Genomic DNA, 23,378 nt, shown 5'->3' on the forward strand with positions numbered 1-23,378 from the left:
ATTGCTTCTTGTTTTGTGGACGCGAGAAATATTAGATGTTAATATGTTATGTGGGCAATGCATTAGCTGGAGCTTATTGGATTTTTTTTTCTACTGAATTTCCTTTTTTTCTCTGAAGTACTTTGAATTATGATGAACTTTTCTAGAATAGCCAAGTAATGTTGTTTAAGAATCACTATTTTATTAGTTGAATTTTAGAAAGAGTTACAAAAATTTGCTTAATTTTTCACAAGAAAGAAATATCATAATGGGAAAAACCGTTATCCGACGTGGAATCTGAACCCAATGGATTCGGTTGCAGGGAATCCCCGTTCGGGGATTTTACGCTTTTGTGTTTGGGGAAATTAAACGGGTTTAGTTATGGTGATGATACATCCGAACCCAATCCCTCCCGTTGCCATCCCTAGAAATGTAATCAAATTTCATTATTATTATGAAATCTCATTACATTTTTTTTTTGTGTGTAAAGTGTTGTCAATATTATTCATTATGTGACTATTCACGTTCTACTTCAATAATATGTAATATCTTAATAATTGAATATCTTTCTACGTAAATTTAATGTCATTAATAGACACTCTAATGAGAAGAAAAAAATGTACGTTAATTCCTCACCCAATGTCTCTCTTATCTCTCTCTCTCTCTCTCTCTCTATTTTCTCTTATTCCATACTTTATTTCTAACACGTTGATCATCTCTCAATTTCCTTATTTTAACTCTTGGTCGACTTATAGATATATGTTAGAATATTTGCTAACTTGTTTACGGAGGAAAACAAATTGAACCAAATTGGTCAATAAAACGATTGATTTGGTTCAATAATGCTACTCGTTTGAACTTAAATTGAACCAAACCAGATTGAGAACTAAAAGAGCTAACCCAAATTGTGATGTTAACATTAATTCACTTGTAGTTTAGGCCTAAATAGTAACAGTCTCACCCTGCTTACGCCTAATATATCAAGGGATTTCCATTTGTAGAAATTACGTGTGGGTATGCTACAAGCAACTTATCAAATTAGGTTGTGTATAGTTTTTGTCACACCCCAAAACCTGAGGTGTGAGATTAAGTAAAATAAATAGAACAAAGTGGTCGTTTAAGGATGCAAAACAAATCTCATCTTAAGATTATGTCGACGAAAATTTAAATCCCCAATTTCCATAAAGTTAAACTACAAAAGTCAATTTAAAGAAATAGAGTTAAAGATCTCATGGTAATACAAACTACAAAAGCGACCTGAACTGTAAAATTCACCGAAAATAGCTCATTCAACCAAAATGCGTGAAAATTTCCAAATCCAAAGTAGACCCATGAAACCAAGTTGTGTCAAAATTTCATTGATTTCGAGTTCGGGAAGTATAGGAAAATGTTAAAACTAAAATAGGCATGCTGCTGTTTTCCTGTAAAAACAACTTCAGCAGCACCAAATTACTTTGCAAATAAAACTATCTATATTCCAAAGAACAAAAATCTGAATTTTTGCAACATACCACTTAGGTAATAGATACACACCTACACTTTTAAACGTAACCAAATTCATAGTGGTTATTCAAAAGCCATTCATAAAACCTTACATATTAAAATAAGTTCACAAAAAACTTTTAGGGCTTCTAACAAGAAAACATTTTCAGGCCATTTGAGGAAAATATACATGAGCAAAACTATACAAGCCAAAAGACGAGTAGTTATATATACATGGTTTTCATAGCCCAGGTAAGTAGAATCTCCAACCCACCGAGGTCGACATCATTTTAGTCTACTACGCCACAAAAGAATCATTTACAAACAGAAACTAACTATACAAACACTTTGGCAGCTCACCCAAAAGAAGTGTACGCTTGGGCTCCCATCAACTAAGCCACACTAGAGCTACCACTTGAAAATCAACTAATCGACTCTACACACCTGAAAGTACATGTTTAGAAAAACGGTGTGAGCATAAAATGCCCAGTAGGGGTAAGTCCATAGTCATTTAAAATCTCTAGTGCATGCCGAAAGTAATAAGAGTGATTCAAAACCGTTTATTTTCACCACCACGTAATCCAACAATTTGAAATATGCTCAAAAATTTATGGAAAGTAACATATGACAGAAAAACCAAAGGTTTCAGAGCATTAGTAGCTTGATAACAACGGTACAACACACAAGTTCAAAAATCACTTCTTTTGTCATAAGGATAACAAAGCCATTATCATTTAAAGAATCACGAGCACACCAAATCACAAAGATCTTCTTTTATCCCAAACAAGTGACAAGCAGATTGGAAAGAACCGTAATATACCTGGCCAGTATACATATCACATGTATTTATCACTTTCGTAACTCATTCTCACAGCCCCCACACATAGAGGTTTTCCCGGGGAACCTTGGGTCATTGTGCCCATAATCAAACAACTTCACGGGTCATTGTGCCCATTCATACATTTCTCAACATTCTCAACTACACAGGTATTACACTACTTTCCATCTACTTTCACAATTTGAACATTCGTATTGAGATGCTTCAGTATTTGATATTGAGTAAAATAAGAGGCATGCACATCAAAACAAAATCTTGAAAAATCATTTCAATCACTTTAAACTCACCAAAATTGTAGTAACGGAATTCGAATCATTAAGATCAAACCATAGTGAAATATTTTCTTCACTTCTTTCACATAGTCGAAAAAGAAAACATTTTAAGTAAGCTTCAAATAATGCTCAAATGCCATCAATCCTTGATCAAGTAAAAATGAAAAACCAAAATATTTTATTTTTGATTAAAACTCCCCTACCTCAACACAATTTCTTGATATTCAACTTCCAGGGTGTTCGTCGACTTGTGCCGTCCCCTTGCCATTCTCTTCCTTATCTATAAACAAGAAAAATCATTACACACCACTTATACAAATATCTAACAACATACCTTAATTCAAGGTTAATTGGAGACTTAAATCAAACACTTGGTGCTCAACTCTAAAACTATAACATGAACTATGATACCTTTATGTTCTTTTACTCCCACCCAAACTAATTCATGGGTTAACAAACCAAAAAAATCAAATAGATCCCAAAGGTAAGAAATAGATACCTTAAATGGAGACAAAAGAAAGATCCTCACTTGTTCTAATCTTCACAAGCAAAGAAAACTAAACTCCTCTTCCTTAGATTTTCTTTTTGACAAGTGAAGAGCTAAAAGGGGTAAACCCCTTTCATTACTTTTGGCTGGAGGGAAAGCAGGAAGGGAAAGCAGCTAAATGGGGATTTCTATAACCCATCCCCTTTTTTTATATCCTAAACGTCAACTTTACCTTTTTTTTATTTTTTTATTTTATTTTATTTTTTTTTTTAAACTTTTAATGGCCAAAGGCCAATTGATCTAACCTCAAATATGGCAAATCAATTTTTGCTAACAAAGACCACAAGTGATTAACTCTTAATCCTCACTTAAAATTTTCGGGATATTACAGTTTTGTTGCAACATGTTCGGGTATATAATTTGTAATACACAAATTTTTTATTCGATAATTGCTAGTGATAGTGAAAGCAGAAGAAAATCAAATACATTCGGTGAATCTTTATATATAATGGAAGAGGCAAGATTCGGTGAAACATTCAAAATGTCAAAAATTGCCCCCTCTTCTTAAACTAAACAAAAATAATAAAAAAAAAAAATCCACATGCACGAGCACCCCTCACAGATGAACTTACCAACACCCAAAATCCCGACAGGATCCTCTTCGGATTCTTTTGGCGAGGATCCGTGAATCGTGTCCGTCAATCGTATATTGTGCGATCAGTTTTTGTCAAGTACTGTTCATCGTAAAATAATTTTTGACCTCACAATAAACAATGAACGGACACGATTCACCAATTTCCGATATCCTCACAGAGGATCCCGATTCCCCATAATCCATCTAAGTACCAAATTTTGCAGAACCGCCAAAGCTCCCAAAACGCCCCAACCCATGTGTGGCCTCCCCTGTACACACGAAATTTGAATCAATATGGCGCACTATCAAGAGAGAGAGAGAGAAGGGTTGGATGATGGGTTGGCTGTCAGGTTGATTTTTGGTTGTGGGGGTGACGATATGAGGTTTTTTTTATTTTAGCATTATTAATTTTAATTTTATTTAGAAATTTATGTGTATGTAGGTCCTTCAAGGTCATTTTGCAAAAGTGCAAATTTGTCAACAAAAGATATAATTTGATGTGAGTAGAAAAATAAGACAAAGGGTTGGGGTTAGCAAAACTCTCATCAAAACATGAGATACTGGACCAGCAATAATGTGGTTTAGATTCGTATTTGGCGAAAATCGAACTTAAGACCTCTTACTCACAAGTAAATAGGACTTGATCGTAGTATTGAGTGATTATTTTTGTTTTTTTAATAACAAAATATACAAACTTATTTAAACAAAAAAAAATGCAAGTAAAAAATAACATGTATAAAACAAATTGCCATATAAGAGACTAGTATTTTTGTAATCATGTGAGTCAATATTTATTTATTTATTTTATGAGTTAATTGTGTCAATATTTATTTATTTTCGTAAGCAATTGAGTCAATAGTTATTTAATTGAACCACAAATATTTTGAATAATATCATAAATTTTGGAGCCACCCACGTGAAATATGATCCCAATATAACTAAATTCTTTTGCTTTCTAATTAGTAAAAGAAATTAGGGAAAAAATTAGTTCCAAGAGATTATCATAGCTCTAATTTATAATTTGGTTTTTTATCAAAGGATGGTGACCAAAGGTCATAACAATTGGCGTGGCTGAAACACACTCATTTTTACTTCAACACATTCTTTGTTAATAGGGTGTGTGAATATCAAATCTCATGGTTTAAATATAACCTCTCTCAAATCCTTTTTTGGTACCTAAATAACGAATCTCATACTTTGTGGCCATGGGGAACACAAATTAAGCCTGCGTTAGCTACTTTTTTCTCACCCTATGAGAGACCCTCTGTTTAAAGGCGATTCTCACAGTTGGTGTGAGTGGGTTCCATTGGGTTCAAATTCGGTGTCGCCGATTCTAGCTATGGCATGGGTTAGTGGTTGTTATTTCCTCTCTTTCTTTGTCTCCTCCTTATCTCCCTTCTACTGCTTTTCCCCTATTCTCCATTTCGGTTTGCCCTTTTCTTCTCACCCCATATGTGTTCTTCCTCCTTGTTTATTCAAGCTTCGATATGCAGTCACGCTTCACCACGATTTATTGCAGCCCACCGAGATGGTGAATAAATGTTTGCCTTTGTTGGCAGTGTTGCGAGTGGAATCCCACGAGCTTCTTTCACTTGGTTGCTGGTTCTCTTCACTTTGTGGTTGTGCTCGGAGGGATGATTGGGTTTGAATGATGGTGATCGACGAGGTGATACTCGGTTGGGGCATGGAGTTGTGTGGGTTGAGATGCACTCCTGCGGCGGTGGTTGCAGTGGAATTCTCAGTTTTTTTGGCTTTCTTTCTGCTTAGGGCCTCAACTTTTTCTTGCTTGTATTTTTTGTCTTTGGGCCTTTGTGTTGTAAGTTTGTGTTTTGGTAAAGAACTTTACTAGTTCTCTCAAAAAAAAAAAGAAAAAAAAAACTTTACTTTTGTATCCAAAAAAACAAAAAAAAGGGCAATCCACGGACACCCAACATACAGTGTGAGTGTTTACACGGAATGTTTCCTCCAGCCCAAGTATTTAGAGGCAATACAAAATTCAGGCGCCAGCGAATTGTAGGCGGATATCGGTTTGTCATGTCGTAAAACGTAATTCTATTCATAAGAATATATTGGTCGTTTGGCGTTGTGCGAATTACCATTTTAACCTCCATGGTGAATTGGTGATAAAAAAGCTACTAATGTAGTTGCTCAAATCGGCCTTGTGCAAATTAGTCAAGTCAAAAAGTTGGTAAAATAGTGATTCATTACTCCAACAACACAAATTCAAATTGAAAATACCATATTTTGTTTTTACTTTTGAATAAAGAATTACGAAAATTTGAAACTTAGTTCATTACAGTTTCAAATAATATCGCAAAAATTCATAATAATTATGAATTCCATACATTCCTTAATTATTATAAGATTCTCAATAACCGTAATTGGATTATAAATCTATAAATCTCGTGTGAATTTTAATCATTTATACCGTTTTATCTACATTGAAAACATATTACAATAATGAAGTTAAATAGATATTTACAAGGTATTATTACCTTTCACTAATTCCGTCCATGATACATTTCCATAAATATCCATATTCTAAATTCCGCTACATTACTGAGCGTCATCATTGAAGATGAGTGATGCTTATCAAATATCTGTGATCTCTAAATAATATATGTTAGTCAATACAAATAATAGTTTCCTAACGTATTTTAGCAGCTTGTACATGAGCGTTTAGACAAAGTCTGTAGAAAAAAATACCTCTTAAAATGAAGAAGGGTTTTTCCGTAATTTAAAAAGACGTATCTACCCAATAAACATAGATTTTGATTCTAATCTGTCGGTTTTAGAGCCGAAAGCCAACTTTTGTGGAGCTCACGAAGCATTTCCTCCTTTCTCTCTCTACTTTCTCTCTCTAGGACCCCTGCTGACCAGACCAGTAAAATAAAAAAAGTAGAAAAATACTCTAACTGTCCGAAACGCACAGCCGCAAGCAACAACGGAGAGCGCACAACTTCAAAAACTTTTAGAGAGAGAAGGACTCAACAACTCGGAGAGAGAAAGACTCAAAAACTTAGAGAGAGAAAGAGACAGAGAGACGTAGAAGCTTTCAAGGCTTTTTCGTATTTAAGCTTCCACACCTCGATTTCTAGAGAGAGAAACAAAAAAATCGAAAAAAAAAAAGAAAAAAAAAGCTTCGGAAGAAAGGGGCCGAGAATTTTATCGTCTGCTTTGTACGCTTCCCCTTCTCGTCTTCGCCGGCTCGAAGTTCAAATTTGTTTGTCGGTATTGCGGCTGAAAGTTCAAAGCTTCCGGTCCGGTTCGCTCCGATCTGACTCGCCGAATCAGTTGCTGTTTGCCTCGGTCCTGTATCGGATGTCATAGCAGAGGAGATCGCTCTGTGCAATCGATATGGTAACTTGAAAGAAATATGTGGAAATGGTTGATTAGTTTGATTTATTTGATTGATTGGTTAGCTTAGCTGAAGTTTGATTATGCAAGTTTCATTTTGATTTAGTTTTTTTTTTTTTATTAGTGAAATTGTTGGTTTGGCTTAATTTGCTGAAAGTTTGATTATCCGAAGCTCCGGATTGATTGTATGGTTTTTAGTTTTGTAGCTCAAATAATGTAGCAATTGAAAAGATAAGAAATTTGCAAAAACAGGCACAAATGTTTAATTTTTAATTTTTGAATTGTCAGCTTTTATTGGTTGCGATGCGAAAAGGGTTTGCGAAATTCAAATTCAATGAATATGCATCGGTAGCTATGGCCGCTACAAGAGGAACAAAGAGATGAAAAAAATGTATTGTTGGATTTTGATGCTAAGGGCATTAAGATTGTCTAGTAGAGGCATTGTGGTCTAAACAATCCAATTCTACTTGATAGATTCGGCTGAGTTTAGTCATATGCGTAATCATGTGATAGGTGAAGTGGATGGGGAATAATTTACTTACCATAAGAGGTTCTAATTCCATACGAAATGACATGGCAAGGTAATTTTTGAAATTAGTGAGAGGGTGGTGGTCCATTTTAGTCAATTAACAAGGACTTGGACGGCTCCCGTCATGCTAGAAGGATTTTGAATTCTGGATGTTCGTTGGCATTGCAACTTTCATGCATAATAGTTGTTCGCGGCCTTTCAATATATATAAGAAATGGAGCTTTTGGAAGTAGTGTGGTTAGTTGTGCCATAAACTTTGAATGTGGCTTCATAGTCAACATTAAGTCAAATATTGAAATGGAGGTCGAAGATGTTGGAGGGGTGTCTGTGGCAATGTTGCTGCAATTGTAAATTTATTGTCTGCTACTTCTGGTTTTTAGCCGTATTTCTTGTTTTAGTTTCCTTTAGTGGTTTTAAAGTCCGTGAACAATTTGTTGATTTTTTGTTTTTGTGTTTTGAACAACTGTTGAATTTTGTTAGATACATGTTGGGGCCCTATTACTTTTCTTCATGGATTTTTCCAGCCACCAATATGATTTTAGTGTAAATTTTCACTTACATTTGTCTTCTAAAGAATTTTATAGCCATTGAGTACGTTATTTGATTCAACTTTTAAGTTAAATTTTCAAACAGCTTTCCAACAATTTTCAATGAAATACTTTGGACACCTGTGTTATTTATAGTTGAACTTATTATGAACTGACTTGTATAAGGTTTACTTTTGGATCGAATTCCTGTTGACTCTATTCCATTATGGTAGAAAGTTGTTACTAAAACACTTCATTGATTTTATAAAATGCAAAAAGTTGAGCTATAAAATAGTTCTCTTGAGAAATGTTTCTTTTTCATTTATGTGCTGTTTGTGAACAATAGTTTCTTGTATTCGTTTTATCTTTTCCATTCTAATGTGTTTGTGTTTGCAGGCTCCACCAGTTAACATTATTGTAGGTTCTCATGTCTGGGTTGAAGATCCAAAGGAAGCATGGATTGGTGGAGAAGTTTTCCGTATTAGTGGTGAAGAAGTTCACATACGTACCAAAAATGGCAAAACGGTGAGCCATACTTAATGTATTTACTGTGTGATGAGAGATATGTTTTTGTTGCATTGGAAACTTCTCTATGCAAATGAAATTGGTTTTTTTGATCATCAAATTTTAATGTGGAAATTTGATGTACGACTAATCATGATATACTTTATGCTAGGTATTATAACGTTCACTAACTGAAAATCTGGTTGCAGGTTGTTTCAAATATCTCAAAAGTCTTTCCTGAGGATACTGAAGCTCCTCCTGGAGGTGTGGATGACATGACAAAGCTGTCATATTTGCATGAACCAGGAGTTCTGAATAATTTGGCAGCCAGATATGAACTCAATGAAATATATGTAAGATACAAAGTTTTCTCTGTTCGTTAGTAGTGCTGGAGGAATTTTTGAGTTGAAATGAAAAGTTTTTGACTGTCTTGTTGTATTATCCTTGTATATCTTTCCAGACATACACTGGAAATATTTTGATTGCAGTAAATCCATTTCAAAGGTTACCACATTTGTATGACGTACATATGATGGAACAATATAAAGGAGCCCAATTTGGGGAGTTAAGCCCTCATGTTTTTGCAATTGCAGATGTTGCATATAGGTAACTTAAATATATCCTATCTGGTGCAATATTTATGTTCTCAGTTCCCCCACATTTCTTCCCATCACGTTCATACTATTTGAGTATTTTATATAACAGAGCAATGATCAATGAGGGAAAAAGCAATTCAATTCTGGTTAGTGGAGAGAGTGGTGCTGGTAAAACAGAGACAACAAAGATGCTTATGCGATATCTTGCATACCTTGGAGGTCGAACTGGTGTAGAAGGGCGGACAGTTGAACAACAAGTTCTAGAAGTATGATGAGACTATATTCTGCCTTTAGACTGTGGTCCATATATTATCTTGAAAATGTAATATTGTTTAAGTTCAAATGGGATGAATATCGTTACCTGGATTAATTTTCTGGTTGATTATTCACAGTCCAATCCAGTTCTTGAAGCATTTGGAAATGCCAAAACTGTCAGAAACAACAACTCCAGGTGAGTATTTTCATTCCCGAGCTTGACAAGTCAAATCATGGTTTCACCAATGCCAGAAAGATTGTAGTGTAAATGTGTCTGGTTCCCATATTGTGCATTTAACTGTCAAATGAATGATGGACAATGTGCAAGAAGAAATGCAAGATAATAATATAATATATATCTAACAGTATTCTATTGTTAATAAGGAAGAGAGATTGTCTTGAGATTATAAGAAAATTCTGACTGGATACTTTGTTCTGGTTCGGTAAAATCTGTGTTGGCCGGCCACACAAGCCTACATCATTTTTGTATATCTTAATACATAAATCATACAACTGATGTCAGGGAAATTTGGTGTACATCTTTCCCTTTTCACTGTTTACTCTCTCAATGTCTGTTCTGTTTGCACATTGCAGTCGGTTTGGTAAATTCGTGGAGATTCAATTTGACAAGAATGGGAGGATCTCTGGGGCAGCTATAAGGACTTATTTGCTTGAAAGGTCTCGAGTTTGCCAAATCTCAGATCCTGAAAGAAACTATCATTGCTTTTACCTTCTTTGTGCTTCGCCACCTGAGGTATTTAAAATGTATTTGACATTGAACCACACACCTCACCATCCGTCATATGTTTTGCTGTTCTATACCAGTGATGGATAGTTACAGTTTATTGTTGCTTCTTAAAATCTTTCAGGAGAGAGATAAATTTAAGTTGGGAGACCCCAAACAATTCCATTACTTGAATCAATCCAGTTGCTATGAGCTGGATGGAATAGACGACGGTGAAGAATATCTTGCAACCCGAAGGGCTATGGATGTAGTTGGGATCAGTGAGGAAGAGCAGGTCGGTGTTCTCAGATGTGCTAAGATAGATTGTGTGGTGTTACATTCAGTTTGATAATAATTCTTCTTTTCCAGGATGCAATTTTTTTGGTAGTAGCTGCAATTCTGCATCTTGGCAATGTTGAATTTGCAAAAGGAGAGGATATTGACTCTTCTGTCATTAAGGATGAGAAGTCTAGATTCCATCTGAAGACGACAGCTGAGTTGCTTAAGTATGCTCCTTTTATCATTTCCTGAATTTGATGCATTTTGAATCTCATATTATTACCTTTTTGTTAATGACATATCAATTATTCTTTATTGTAGGTGTGATCCTAAGAGCTTGGAAGATGCTCTCATTAAGCGTGTAATGGTAACACCAGAAGAAATCATCACAAGGACTCTTGACCCTCTTTCTGCATTGGCTAGCAGAGATGCCTTAGCCAAAACTATTTATTCACGTTTGTTTGACTGGTAATCCAACTTCCTTACAGTGGTTTTATTTGTACGTGTTTGTTGTGTCCATGCATGTTTAGCCATGAACATCTGTTGTCGTATAGTATCAAACACATGTATTCTAACCACTGTTTTTGGTTCTTACGTTAAATTCTCTTTAATGCAACAGGCTTGTGGAGAAAATTAACATCTCAATTGGTCAAGATCCAAACTCAAAGACATTGATTGGAGTTCTTGATATTTATGGGTTTGAGAGCTTTAAGTTCAATAGGTAAACTTTCAACTTCAAATATTGTTTACAATGTACGATCTAGTCTTGCAGCTGACAAGTTTCCTTTTCCATAGTTTTGAGCAGTTCTGTATCAATTTTACAAATGAGAAGTTGCAACAACATTTCAATCAGGTCAGAAACTTTTGGCATAGTTCTCACTTCCTAATTTTAATGATAATAGTTTAGTTCAGTCTTAATCAAAATCTTTTGGTAATTGCATGTTGCAGCATGTCTTTAAGATGGAACAGGAAGAATATACAAAAGAAGAAATCAATTGGAGCTACATCGAGTTTGTTGATAACCAAGATGTGTTGGATCTGATTGAAAAGGTGACAGATTGTTGCTTGCTGCATTCTTGTTTATTATCCAAAATGGCTACCATAGTTTACATGACTACAAACTCATAATGTGGGATTCCTTCATCTGAAAGAATAACAGAAGTCTACGGTTTCCTCATTCCATTTCACTTGAATTATTGTTTAATCTTTTATTTTTTTCTTTTCTGTTTCCAGAAACCTGGAGGGATAATTGCACTTTTAGATGAAGCCTGGTATGTAGATAATATTTAATCATGCAATTTTTTATGAAGTTGATGGAATCAGAATTCTTACCTTCATTAGAAGTTAACTTGCTCTAGTTTTTGTGTTTTTTATCCTCTAATTTTCATTTTTATGAACAATTGTACTCAAGCTTGAATTCTTTAAATTCTTCCTTTTGGTTGGATTCATATTTGTCTTTTTGCTTCGCAGTATGTTTCCTAAATCCACGCATGAAACATTCGCTCAGAAGTTATACCAGACATTTACAAAAAACAAGCGCTTTATCAAACCGAAGCTTTCTCGTACTAGCTTTACCATATCTCACTATGCAGGGGAGGTATACATGTTGGGGCCATTATGCATGTCCAGTACCTCTATATATTATTGTAATTTTTGCTAAACTTTCATCAATTGTTTTTCAGGTAACTTATCTGGCTGATCAGTTCCTTGATAAAAACAAAGATTATGTGGTTGCAGAGCACCAGGATCTGTTGACAGCCTCCAAATGCCCTTTTGTGGCAGGGCTATTTCCTCCACTTCCAGAGGATTCATCCAAGTCATCGAAGTTTTCATCCATTGGATCACGCTTCAAGGTATTATTTGGATCAAGTACTCTACACAGTCTTATAATGGTGTGGATTATAGTTTTTTTATTAAATTAGTATCCACATTTTAGATTTAAATTTATGGTAGCGAGTCGGAGGGACGCCATAAGTCTAAAACGAGGATGAATTCTTATCCTTGACATTGCAAAGTTGTCTCAGATAACACCCAAAAGTTTGATTTATTGAGCACTATGTACTCTCTTAGTCACTTTCTGGAGCACCGAGTCTGTTGCATGACACGATGTATGGAATTGTCTGTACAGAACACCTTTACCTTAAATTTAATGTTCAGCTACATCTTAATATATTATATTATTGAAAACTTTTTGTTATGGAGGCAACAACTGAGATTGTCTTCTTGAAAATGCAGTTACAACTACAATCTTTGATGGAGACCTTAAATTCAACAGAACCTCACTATATCAGATGTGTGAAGCCGAACAGTGTCCTCAAGCCTGCCATTTTTGAGAATTTTAACATTATACAACAATTACGCTGTGGTGTGAGTATGATCTGCTTATAAATTCCTCTTATGCTTAATTTCTACTGCATAGCCTGCAAAAATAATCATCTGAAATCCTGTGTATCTGGGTAGCTTATACCAGTCATTATTATTATTATTTTTCAGGGTGTTCTTGAGGCAATTAGGATCAGCTGCGCGGGATATCCTACCCGACGTACATTTTATGATTTTCTTCTCCGCTTTGGAGTTCTTGCTCCTGAAGTTTTGGAAGGAAAGTAAGTACCCATTTTTATGCCAGGTGAAAGACAGATTTTTTTATCTATAGCTTTCATTTTCAACAGAAATGTTGAATTGTTTTTGCTTTTGCCTGAACAGCTGCGAGGACAAGGTTGCATGCCAAATGATCCTGGATAAACTGGGATTGACTGGTTATCAGGTGATTCAAGTTTTTATGTTCATTGATGATACTACTTAGCTATGGCAGTTAGGCAGGCTTGGGTAGTGCGACCCATATACACCCTATATTTTATACCCAAGCTTATCTTTAAACAATGCCGGCTTGAGATGAGGTCATTACTGCACGAACCCAGGTTGTAGGCCTGACATCCCTGTTCTAATAGGAGTTGACGGGGACCTGACTATCCATGCCTGTCAGCTGTCCCTAGCAGGCTAATAGCTTTCTGAAATTTCTTCACTTTTTCTTAGTTCTTAGTGCTATCATATAGATGATGCTTGTGTAACCTGTTTGAACTTACTATATGTATGCTGTTGTTTTCTGCGTAATTCACTTGATTTTTCATATTTTGCCAAGCATTTTGTCGATGTACCTTTTGTCTGATAATCATTTTGTTCAACTCCTTGGCAGATAGGCAAGACAAAGGTCTTTCTAAGAGCTGGTCAGATGGCTGAGTTGGATGCAAGGAGAGCAGAGGTACTTGGAAATGCAGCCAGAACTATACAAAGACAAATCCGTACATATGTTGCACGCAAAGAGTTCTTTGCATTACGCAAAGCTGCTATTCAATTGCAATCTTATGTGAGAGGTATCATCATCTATTGGCATTTAAATAATAACCTTTGGCCTAACACATCATATTAATTGGTGTTCAACCCAGAGGTATTCCAGATTATAATTGTATTCTTGATTTTTATAAAAACAAATCAGGAACATATGCTCGTGAGATATTTGAGCAGCTGCGACAACAAGCAGCAGCTGTCAAGATACAGAAAGATTTCCGACGATACATTGCCAGGAAATCATTCTCGACAGTACGGTTGTCTGCAATCACAATACAGACAGGGTTGAGAGCAATGACTGCTCGAAATGAATTCAGATTCAGAAAGCAAACTAAGGCTGCAATTCTTATCCAGGTCCCATCATCACTCATAATCTTACTGTATTGTTTTAAATTTCGTAAGGAAATCTAGGAACTTCTATGTTTCTGTTCATGCATCTTGTTTCAGATGAATTAATATTGATTAGTTGTTCTTGTTGATTGCTTCCAGACTCATTTGCGTGGCCACATAGCCTATTCTTACTATAGGAGTCTCCAGAAAGCTGCATTATATACGCAGTGTGGGTGGAGGCGTAGGGTTGCCCGGAAAGAGCTCAGAAATCTCAAAATGGTTTGTATTACACTCCTTAATGTGATTTGTTTCCATAGGAGGATCTCAGGTGTCGTATCAATTACTTTGTGGTTTAAATCTGTTCAGGCTGCAAGAGAAACAGGGGCCCTCAAAGAAGCTAAAGACAAACTAGAAAAGCGTGTGGAAGAACTTACATGGCGCCTACAACTTGAGAAGCGATTAAGGGTAAATATGTTTATATTTAATACCCATTTTGGTTGGTGTTGTTGGTTGGTGAGAGAAAGTAGGTCATTTAATAGCACCTAAATTAATGTGTGATGAGTTAAATTGCAGACTGATTTAGAAGAGGAAAAGGCCCAAGAAACTGCTAAGTTGCAAGAAGCTTTGCATGCAATGCAAATACAAATAGAAGAAGCAAATGCCAGAGCAATTAGAGAACGAGAAGCACTTGAGAAAGCTGTTAAAGAAGCACCTCCTGTCATTAAGGAGACTCCTGTAATAATTCAAGACACTGAAAAAATTGACTCATTATCTGCTGAGGTGGAGAGTTTGAAGGTGGGGACTCTTTAACTTGGATGATGAATGCTATCTATCTGTCAATGAAGTATCTTCTCCTTTTAGATTTACCAGTTTGTAACGGATAACCATAACGATGACAATAATGCATTTTCAACTAAAATAGACAAATAATTGTTGATCCTGATGATTGCTGTATTCAGAGGAGGTCATACCTCTGTAATGCAGACAGTCACATTGAAAATGCAACTGGTTGTGCATTTTAGGTTTAGGACTGCCAATTGGTTGGGTTAGCTTGAAGCCTGATCTATTTGGCCTTAATTAATTACCTGAGTTTTGTTAAGCTTATGCTCCTTTGCTTAAAAGTTGTTCTAGTTATATCATGTAGAAAAGTTATGGTAGGTGCTGACTTAATGACGCCTTAAAACTTTACAGGCCTTGCTGCTCTCAGAAAGACAGGCAGCGGAAGAGGCAAGGAAAGCTTCTATTGATGCTGAGGCTAGAAATGCAGAGCTGGTCAAACAATTTGAAGATTCATGCAGAAAAGTGGACCAGCTTCAGGAATCTGCACAGAGGTTTGTAAACGCTTGTGATAATGGAATTGTCAGGTTTCTAGTATGTTATAATAACGATAATGCTTCATACACCTGGCTGGCTCGAGATTTTCCCATCATGTCTAGCAGGTTAAAATGCAAGCTCACATTTTGTTGGTTGTTAACCACCCTTCACTCACTTTAACGTTTATTTTTCCACACCGCCCCTTTACAATTACTACTCACGTTTTTACTTGAGGTCTTTTGTTTTTCGCCTGACTTAAAAGGAACTAAAAAGATTTAGAAAATGTTTTTGGGCCCAAACGCATATAATTTATAATTATAAAGAGGCCCCAGAGAAAAGGTGGAGGAAAATTATGCTAAAAAGAGCTCAACTTAGACTGCAGAACAGTTGCTTGACCCTCATCCCATTCTTCACTCAATTTTACATTTTTTCCCTTTTTGCCCCTTTACATTTACGAATCAGGCTTTTTTAAGCTGCTATCAATTGTCACCTTGATACGCACTATTCCCTCTGCCTCTCTTGTCTCGAAATGTGCCCTCCTTTGTTTTTTTTTTTTTTTTTAATTTTATCCAAAGCATCCCTCTGTCTCTCTTTGTCTCTCTTTGTCTTTCTCTGTCTCTCTCTGTCTCTCTCGATTTTCTGTGAAGTCATATTCATTGGAGTTGATTTATTCTCCATATCAGGCTAGAGGAGAAGCTTTCGAACATAGAGTCGGAGAATCAAGTACTTCGTCAACAAGCATTGACCATGTCACCGACTGGAAAATCTCTATCTTCAAGATCAAGGACGGTGATTATTCAGGTATCTATTGAATTTAGGATAATTACCCATTCTGCATCCATTTGCATTGTCATTTAAACTCATAGGTTGAGTGTTTCTTGAAATCCGCAGAGGACACCAGAGAATGGGAATTATGTAAATGGAGAATCCAAGGTCACATCGGTAAGTGTACTTCATTGCTTTAATGAATGAAAGTTTTGCAAATCTTTAGAGGATAAGAATTTATTTGTATTGCTTACTGTTTGCTATATGCTTCAGGATATGACTCTTGCCTTATCAAATGCACGTGAACCTGAGTCAGAGGAAAAACCACAGAAATCTCTAAATGAAAAGCAGCTGGTAAGTGGCTATTGGCATGTCCTGATGCCTTGGTTTTTCTTTTTGTCTTTCTAATTAGTTTACCGCGATCCACTCGTTTTCAGGAGAACCAGGACTTGCTGGTCAAATGCATATCACAGGATTTGGGTTTTTTCGGGGGAAGACCAATTGCTGCTTGTGTCATATACAAATGTCTTCTTCACTGGAGGTCCTTTGAAGTGGAAAGGACTGGAATTTTCGACCGTGTAATTCAAACAATAGCTTCAGCCATAGAGGTAAGTTACTCTGGGTGGTTTTAAGAAATCACAGCCTGTTACTCCAAACTTTGTCGTACCCTCTTACTACATTTTAGAACAAGTTTTTAATATTCTTAAACATGTTACAATTGGTTTTACGTACTGCAGGTCCCGGATAATAATGATGTATTAGCTTATTGGTTATCCAATACCTCAACTTTATTGTTGCTGCTCCAGCACACACTAAAGGCAAGTGGAGCAGCTAGCATGACACCACAACGGAGGAGAACATCATCAGCATCTCTTTTTGGAAGGATGTCTCAGGTACAAAGCATTTACATTTACTTATCTTCTAATTTAAGTAGTTTGTTGTTTCATATTATACTTACCCTTATTTTTCTACCAATCTTCATCTGTACCTTCGTCTTCATAGGGGTTACGGGCTTCTCCTCAAAGTGGGGGGCTCTCATTTCTTAATGGTAGAGGACTTGGTAGACTGGATGACTTACGGCAAGTTGAGGCCAAGTATCCTGCATTATTGTTTAAGCAGCAGCTTACTGCCTTCCTTGAGAAGATATATGGAATGATGAGGGACAATTTGAAGAAGGAGATATCACCATTGCTCGGATTATGCATCCAGGTGGCTTACTTAACTTTTTTATGGTTCTGTGAACAAAAGCATGTTCTTTGAGAATCCATAGCCATTTGTGAGATAAGAAAGAAAATAAAAGAAGGAATTGTGTCTGAATATGCTGATAAAAGAGGAATTGAAAACTTTGTTCTTGTTGCCTGTGTATTGGTGTTGTAGATGTTCTCCTCCCTAAATAATGGGGATACCAACTTGAACAACTGGAAAGTTTGACTGATTTCGCTTTTACTATGCAGGCCCCCAGGACATCACGGGCAAGTTTAGTGAAGGGACGTGCCCAAGCTAATGCTGTCGCTCAGCAAGCTTTAATTGCTCATTGGCAAAGCATTGTGAAAAGCTTGGACAATTGCTTGAAGACAATGAAAGCAAATTATGTGAGTTCTGTAGTTCCCCATAGAACGTAAACAAATTGTGATTCTCTCTGGTGAACAGTATTTTATTCTTATATTGTTTGGCGTATCGCAGGTGCCTCCCTTCTTGGTCCGCAAGGTGTTCACTCAGATATTCTCATTCATCAATGTCCAGCTATTCAATAGGTAGATCCAATCAGTCCTCTGCCTCTCTGCAGCCTCCCTCCCCACCCTTTTTTTTTCCATTCACCACTCTTTGTTTAAAGGTCTTGTGGCATTTAATTCAATCATTTTCTGCAGTCTTCTTTTGCGGCGTGAGTGTTGTTCGTTCAGTAATGGGGAGTATGTGAAAGCGGGTTTGGCCGAATTAGAACAGTGGTGCTACGGGGCAAGTGAGGAAGTAAGAACCATGCAACACTTGTAACTTTATTTTAAGCATTCTTTCATGTCTTACCCTTTTTTTACAAATCTCTCATGTCTTTACCTTAAACCTTTTTTGTCAACAGTACGCCGGCTCAGCTTGGGATGAACTGAAGCATATTAGGCAGGCTGTTGGATTCCTAGTAAATTTCGTTTCTATGATCTTTTAATTGCAGTAAATGGGAATTCTCACTTTTTGCACAATTTGCTGACCGATTTTCTGAAAAATTCAGGTTATACATCAGAAACCGAAGAAGACCTTGAATGAAATAACAAAAGAACTGTGCCCGGTTCGTGCCTCTTCCTTTGAAATGTCGGACCTCTTTCTTTTCCCGTAATTGTATGTTTCCTTCCTTCTGATGTTATTGCTGCTTGTGGCTTCATCAGGTGCTTAGCATACAGCAGTTATACCGGATCAGTACAATGTACTGGGATGATAAATACGGTACACATAGTGTGTCCTCAGATGTAAGTCGACTTCAAATGGCACCGACATATAGCCTCTGTCCTCTGATGTATGTTAAAACATTTTGTTTCTAAAATTCTTTGTCGATACCTCAGGTTATTTCAAGCATGAGAGTTCTGATGACTGAGGACTCCAACAATGCTGTGAGCAGCTCTTTCCTATTAGACGATGACTCAAGGTACTGATATTCGTGATCCCCGAACTACAATGTAATTCTGTATTTGATTATCCATCTGAAAATTATACATCTTTGCTTAAATTCGATGAATTTCCATGCAGCATACCATTCTCGGTGGACGACATCTCAAAGTCAATGCAACAAGTAGACGTAACTGACATTGAACCTCCACCATTGATTCGTGAACACTCTGGGTTTGGCTTCTTGCTCCCCCGGTCTGAATGATGTTCGTGATCATCGTCTCTCATGCTCCGCTCGGGTCTTCATGGTTATGTCGAAAGACACACAGCACATCAGGTGATGTGCTGAAACCTGTGCATATAGTTTCATTGTTTGTAATCATCAACATTTGTGTATAGAGCTTGTTTTATCTGCTCATGCCATCCATTTTGGTTTGGATGGCGGAGTCAGTTCATTCTTTCCCTCGAGTTTTATCAACACGAGGGTATTTTCGTAGGTTGCCGCGTCGCAATTTATGCGACGACGTGCCTGGAAACGGGCACTGGCGCCCGGTAGCTTCTTTCTTGGGTTTTAAGGTCGTCTGCCGGTTTCGGTTTTTGAGTGGATTTGTAGGCCATCATTTGTTGTATGTGGAAGCAAGTTGTAATTAAGTTGTGTAATGTTTTTTTTTTGTTACTTCTAATACTAGATGGAAGCCTTTGTATTAACAAGATTACAGAATATAAAATTTATTTGATTTTTATTTTGTTTGACCTCTTTTCCTCAAAATTGCTTTCAATTATTCCTTATTTGTTCATTACTTTGCATTACTTTTAAGAACTCAGAAGTTCGGTACTTGTAAGAACTCGAAGTCAGAAGTTTCGAGTCGTGAAAACAATTTCTTTGAAAAGCAAGAGTAAGGCTACGTAAGACGTTTTTCCCTTCTTTGACCCTCACAAAGTGGGGAGCTTGCTAGTTTGGGATTGCCCCTTTTATTATATTTGGAAGAAAGAAAAACCAGGAATCCAGTTCAATATTCATCATCTTCATTCGTCATTCTCATCTTAATTAACCAACTTGCCCCTAACCAATGAGTTAGAACCATTAAAAAAGGGGGGAGTTTCTACTCGCACCCAACTTTTAACTCTACCCACCCAACAATCTTTTTCTGCCTAAAATTTTTTAGAAACTTAATAATTTACTCTCCATGCCCACCAAATCTTCCAAAATTAAACCACAAGAAAGGAATGGTTGCGACTCAGTACTACGGTTTGGTGATATTCCTCTTCACTTGAAAGTGAGGTTTTAGGTTCGAATCTCGTAGATGGCGAATTTGATACCAAATTAGGTTGCCCATTATGTAGCTCAGCCGAACTTCCCCTCTTGTAAAATATATCATTGTACTTCAAAGAAAGAAAAGAAAAGAAAGGAATGGTTAGCTGAGAAGGAAACTAGAGAGAGATAACTAAGGTTCTTGCACGTAACGGTCCGAATTTCATTTTTTGCAAATTTGTACACAAACAATTCATTTCCCAGCAGTCTGGAAAAGAAATATGAACCTCCTACAAATAAAAGCTAAGTTCTAGGAACACAAAATTACACAGCCTACTACTTCACAGGACTTGGGGATGCCTCGACTGGATTACTTGTCGTTTGATCACAATCCAACGATTGATCCCCCTGAGTTTGTGTTGGCTGCACTTCTGATTTCTTCTTCTCCTTGAGAATCACTTGCCTCGGCATTACCTCGAGCAAGAAACTTCCTCCGTTCCATACAGTTGCGGAAACCTTGAGTATTTGGAAGCTAACGTGCAGTTCATATGACAGGAAGATAGGGACTGTGAGCGCCATTGTCGCCACAGTGAATACGCCTTGGAGTAGAATGTACATGAGCAAGCGATTCTGATCCCCAAGCAAACCGCTCAAGCGCCACCATACATTGTTTGCTTTCTGCGCCTTCTTTGAGAGCTCCCTGTTGGAAAAGAAATCAGAATCGAGGAAAAAGAAAAAGGAGAACCAAAATGCAAGGGATGATGAGGAGAGAGGCGGTAAGAACCTGTAAGAAGTCATGACTTCGGGATCTCTCAACAGCCTTTGCCGGCGTAAAACATTGACAATGAGGAAATACAAAGCCTGCCAGAGGGTGTAAGCAAACAAGGGGACCCAAAAGAGCCATAACCAAAGGTAGGATTTGTCTTCTACGTATGGCCATGAAGCTCTGCGAGAAGTTCCTTCCGGATGCATGGCTGCAAAAGTTGCTGGATCCCACCATCGAATGGTGAAGAAAACTAACCCTGAAGTAAACCTATTGTGTCAGGGGCATGACATTAATGTATATTGATCACTAGAGAGTATGCAACATAAACTTTTCGGAAACTTTAACGTAAAGCTCCTGGTACCGTTTACTGTAACGAAAAACCACATTTTTATACTAAAAAGTCAATCCTGACACTATTCACATTACCCTTTAGTTTGTACTTATCGTTAAAACTCAAAGTTTTCAAGCCCCTTTCATTAGTTTTCCTTTTTTAATTTTTGAATCTATATGAGACCATACAACCCACCACAAAGGAAGCTCTCTCTGATCTTAGATATGTGCGTTCTGTGCACATTCTACAGAATGAGAGAACTGTTTTAGGCAATGTTTTTACCTATAAGTTATAACAATTTGAAGTCGTGGTATTAATTTTCCAACGAAAAAGATAGAATTCAAACACTGCAAAATTGTTTCAAAGGTACTTCATAAGAACATGTAAGGAAAGAATTGACTCACCGGGTAAAAGATGTATGAGGACACTAACAATTTTGTCAAGAGAACTAAAAACCAAGCTACAACGCCAAACGATCAATGCCCATGCTAACGGCCCCTGGTTGCACATTTGAAAGAATAAACAATTGAACAAGTGAATCGTTACTTCATCACAAAGCAAAGTAACTAAGGAGTTCTTGCTTACCTCAGCAAATGAGAAGCAAACCATGAAAAACTTTTCGTTCCTTGGATAAAGAAGCAGGTCAACCAAAAATATCGTATTGGCATAGTAGCAAAAGTCCTAAAACATACAAACAGGTACATTACTTCCTCAGTTTTCATCATAATTACTCCAACGAAAGTAGAAAGTACAAGAGCGAAGGATGATAGGAGCACAGCGATTTTCTACAAATGATTGAAAAGCTTCCACCAAGCTTTCAATCAGAGAACATGGAACTAGGGTAACCTGAACACTTGGCCACTATTCTTAATTTCAAACCAACAGTTGCTTCCTCTCTTATCTCTAACTTTTTATGAAGTATTCATTCTTCTTTGTCAAGGTAGGTAAGACAATAAAAAGGAGAAAAGAACAAAACCAGTTAGAACACACCCAAAATTTTTCACACTATGTCATCTTGGAATCCCATATCAAGCCGAAAGATGTATTGAAGATGGCAAAACCACCCCCAATGATTTAATTGTTTTACGCGAATGGTTATCACTATCGTCCAATGTATACGACCAATACCCTATTCATCCAAATGCAGTAACAATTTATTAACAGACTTTAAATCACTACTAGAGGTCCACATACATTAATTGAATAACAGATGCATTTAACGAAATCAATATGAAATAGCAAAGCTTACCAAAAGATAGTAATGCCACTTCTTGAACCGATAGTATATCCAACGAAGAGGAACAAAGATGACATAGAACAAACAATATACATATCGAGTATCTTGCGGTCCTGTTAAAAGATGAAAATGTAAGAAACAAAAACACAACGTAATTGCTTTTCTCAAATAGTAATTACTAAAACCATTTCACCAATCAAGAAACCTTACTTGCTCCTAAGAGGAAGCAAATTCCACCGAAACCGAGAACCCCCACAAGATGCGTCACCTAAAGCAGGTAAAAAACAACTTATAAACTTTCAACACAAAAATTAACAAATCCAATACATGCACTTCAAACAATGGCACAAACCCAATACATGCTGATCAAAATTCAATCACATGAAATTGGTTTTCAACTTTTTACTTAAATATTGAAGTGCTTACCTTGTTGATGAACTTCTCGTGTTCCTCAGCTTGCTTGACGATCTTCACAGCCTGCTTTGAGAGGATCTCTCTGGTCTGAACCGCTTGTTTCGACAAAATCTCTTTGGTTTGAGCAACTTTCTGGAAAAACCAAGCATTCCCAAATCAACAAAAACCAAAAGCAAACACAACCCAGAATCCAAAACAACCAACTTTACAACAAAATGCCAAAAAAGGAAACGAATTTGGCCATACCTTTGATCGGTCTTTCAACCCTTGCCTCACTGCTTGGGGAAACGAATCCCCATTTGTTTCCTCCATTGGGTCGTCGCCGTTGGACATTTTTGCTATGGAGAATCAGAATCAGAGTCACAGAGAGAGAGAGAGAGAGAGAGAGAGAGAGAGAGAGAGAGAGAAGGGGAGGGAAGAAGGAAGGTGGTTCTTGAGAACAAGTTGAACAACACAAAATCCTGTTGAGCGCTCTTTTTCCACAAAAAAATAAAAAATAATTTGTACGTTTCCGCTTGTAATTTTGCATTACGAGGTATTTATTTATAGAACATGTTCAATCATAAACT

The 23,378-nt window shown here is 36.8% G+C and overlaps 2 protein-coding genes and 1 long non-coding RNA gene across 5 annotated transcripts; 1 reads left to right on the forward strand and 2 right to left on the reverse strand.

Annotated features, from left to right (window-relative positions):
• Nucleotides 1–1,612: 1,612 nt before the first annotated feature.
• Nucleotides 1,613–3,195, reverse strand: LOC126606364 (uncharacterized). 2 transcript variants are annotated; one of them, XR_007617194.1, is made up of 3 exons: nucleotides 3,071–3,195; nucleotides 2,775–2,851; nucleotides 1,613–1,905 (listed from the first exon to the last, which is right to left on the reverse strand). It is a non-coding gene; the product is annotated as an uncharacterized LOC126606364 (long non-coding RNA). The 2 variants fall into 2 exon arrangements; XR_007617193.1 differs by lacking the exon at nucleotides 1,613–1,905 and having other exon boundaries at nucleotides 2,555–2,851.
• A 3,458-nt stretch (nucleotides 3,196–6,653) lies between these two features.
• Nucleotides 6,654–19,562, forward strand: LOC126606372 (myosin-17-like). 2 transcript variants are annotated; one of them, XM_050273757.1, is made up of 39 exons: nucleotides 6,656–7,052; nucleotides 8,502–8,630; nucleotides 8,819–8,962; nucleotides 9,070–9,215; nucleotides 9,315–9,471; nucleotides 9,598–9,656; nucleotides 10,055–10,214; nucleotides 10,330–10,479; nucleotides 10,554–10,690; nucleotides 10,785–10,931; nucleotides 11,083–11,184; nucleotides 11,259–11,316; nucleotides 11,412–11,513; nucleotides 11,697–11,734; nucleotides 11,934–12,060; nucleotides 12,146–12,316; nucleotides 12,699–12,830; nucleotides 12,957–13,066; nucleotides 13,167–13,227; nucleotides 13,657–13,834; nucleotides 13,957–14,162; nucleotides 14,298–14,417; nucleotides 14,505–14,603; nucleotides 14,712–14,933; nucleotides 15,330–15,469; nucleotides 16,136–16,253; nucleotides 16,344–16,394; nucleotides 16,491–16,571; nucleotides 16,655–16,825; nucleotides 16,955–17,110; nucleotides 17,220–17,426; nucleotides 17,672–17,809; nucleotides 17,901–17,971; nucleotides 18,086–18,185; nucleotides 18,292–18,348; nucleotides 18,439–18,495; nucleotides 18,593–18,673; nucleotides 18,767–18,849; nucleotides 18,951–19,562. In XM_050273757.1, exons 1-39 carry the CDS (start codon nucleotides 7,050–7,052, stop codon nucleotides 19,072–19,074), a joined length of 4,593 nt encoding a protein of 1,530 aa, XP_050129714.1. In that variant the 5' UTR covers nucleotides 6,656–7,049; the 3' UTR covers nucleotides 19,075–19,562. The 2 variants fall into 2 exon arrangements, with proteins under 2 accessions (XP_050129707.1, XP_050129714.1); XM_050273750.1 differs by having other exon boundaries at nucleotides 6,654–7,052; nucleotides 14,298–14,603.
• A 698-nt stretch (nucleotides 19,563–20,260) lies between these two features.
• On the reverse strand, nucleotides 20,261–23,283 carry LOC126606387 (glycerophosphocholine acyltransferase 1-like). The gene is made up of 8 exons (XM_050273769.1): nucleotides 23,056–23,283; nucleotides 22,822–22,941; nucleotides 22,606–22,663; nucleotides 22,408–22,508; nucleotides 21,744–21,839; nucleotides 21,563–21,656; nucleotides 20,846–21,083; nucleotides 20,261–20,761 (listed from the first exon to the last, which is right to left on the reverse strand). Exons 1-8 carry the CDS (start codon nucleotides 23,140–23,142, stop codon nucleotides 20,398–20,400), a joined length of 1,158 nt encoding a protein of 385 aa, XP_050129726.1. The 5' UTR covers nucleotides 23,143–23,283; the 3' UTR covers nucleotides 20,261–20,397.
• Between the last annotated feature and the right edge of the window lie 95 nt (nucleotides 23,284–23,378).

This window comes from Malus sylvestris, chromosome 2, assembly GCF_916048215.2.
Source record: "Malus sylvestris chromosome 2, drMalSylv7.2, whole genome shotgun sequence".
NCBI lineage: Eukaryota > Viridiplantae > Streptophyta > Magnoliopsida > Rosales > Rosaceae > Malus > Malus sylvestris.

Bases quoted from the DNA above. Each gene is read 5' to 3' on its own strand.
- LOC126606372 (XM_050273750.1), top strand. The intron at 9,657-10,054 runs GTGAGTATTTTC...TGCACATTGCAG, and splicing joins GTCAGAAACAACAACTCCAG to TCGGTTTGGTAAATTCGTGG. The intron at 13,835-13,956 runs GTATCATCATCT...AAAACAAATCAG, and splicing joins ATTGCAATCTTATGTGAGAG to GAACATATGCTCGTGAGATA.
- LOC126606387 (XM_050273769.1), bottom strand. From the start codon at position 23,142: ATGTCCAACGGCGACGACCCAATGGAGGAAACAAATGGGGATTCGTTT. The intron at 22,942-23,055 runs GTATGGCCAAAT...TGGTTTTTCCAG, and splicing joins GGTTGAAAGACCGATCAAAG to AAAGTTGCTCAAACCAAAGA. The intron at 20,762-20,845 runs GTTCTTACCGCC...CTTTTCCAACAG, and splicing joins GAAGTCATGACTTCTTACAG to GGAGCTCTCAAAGAAGGCGC.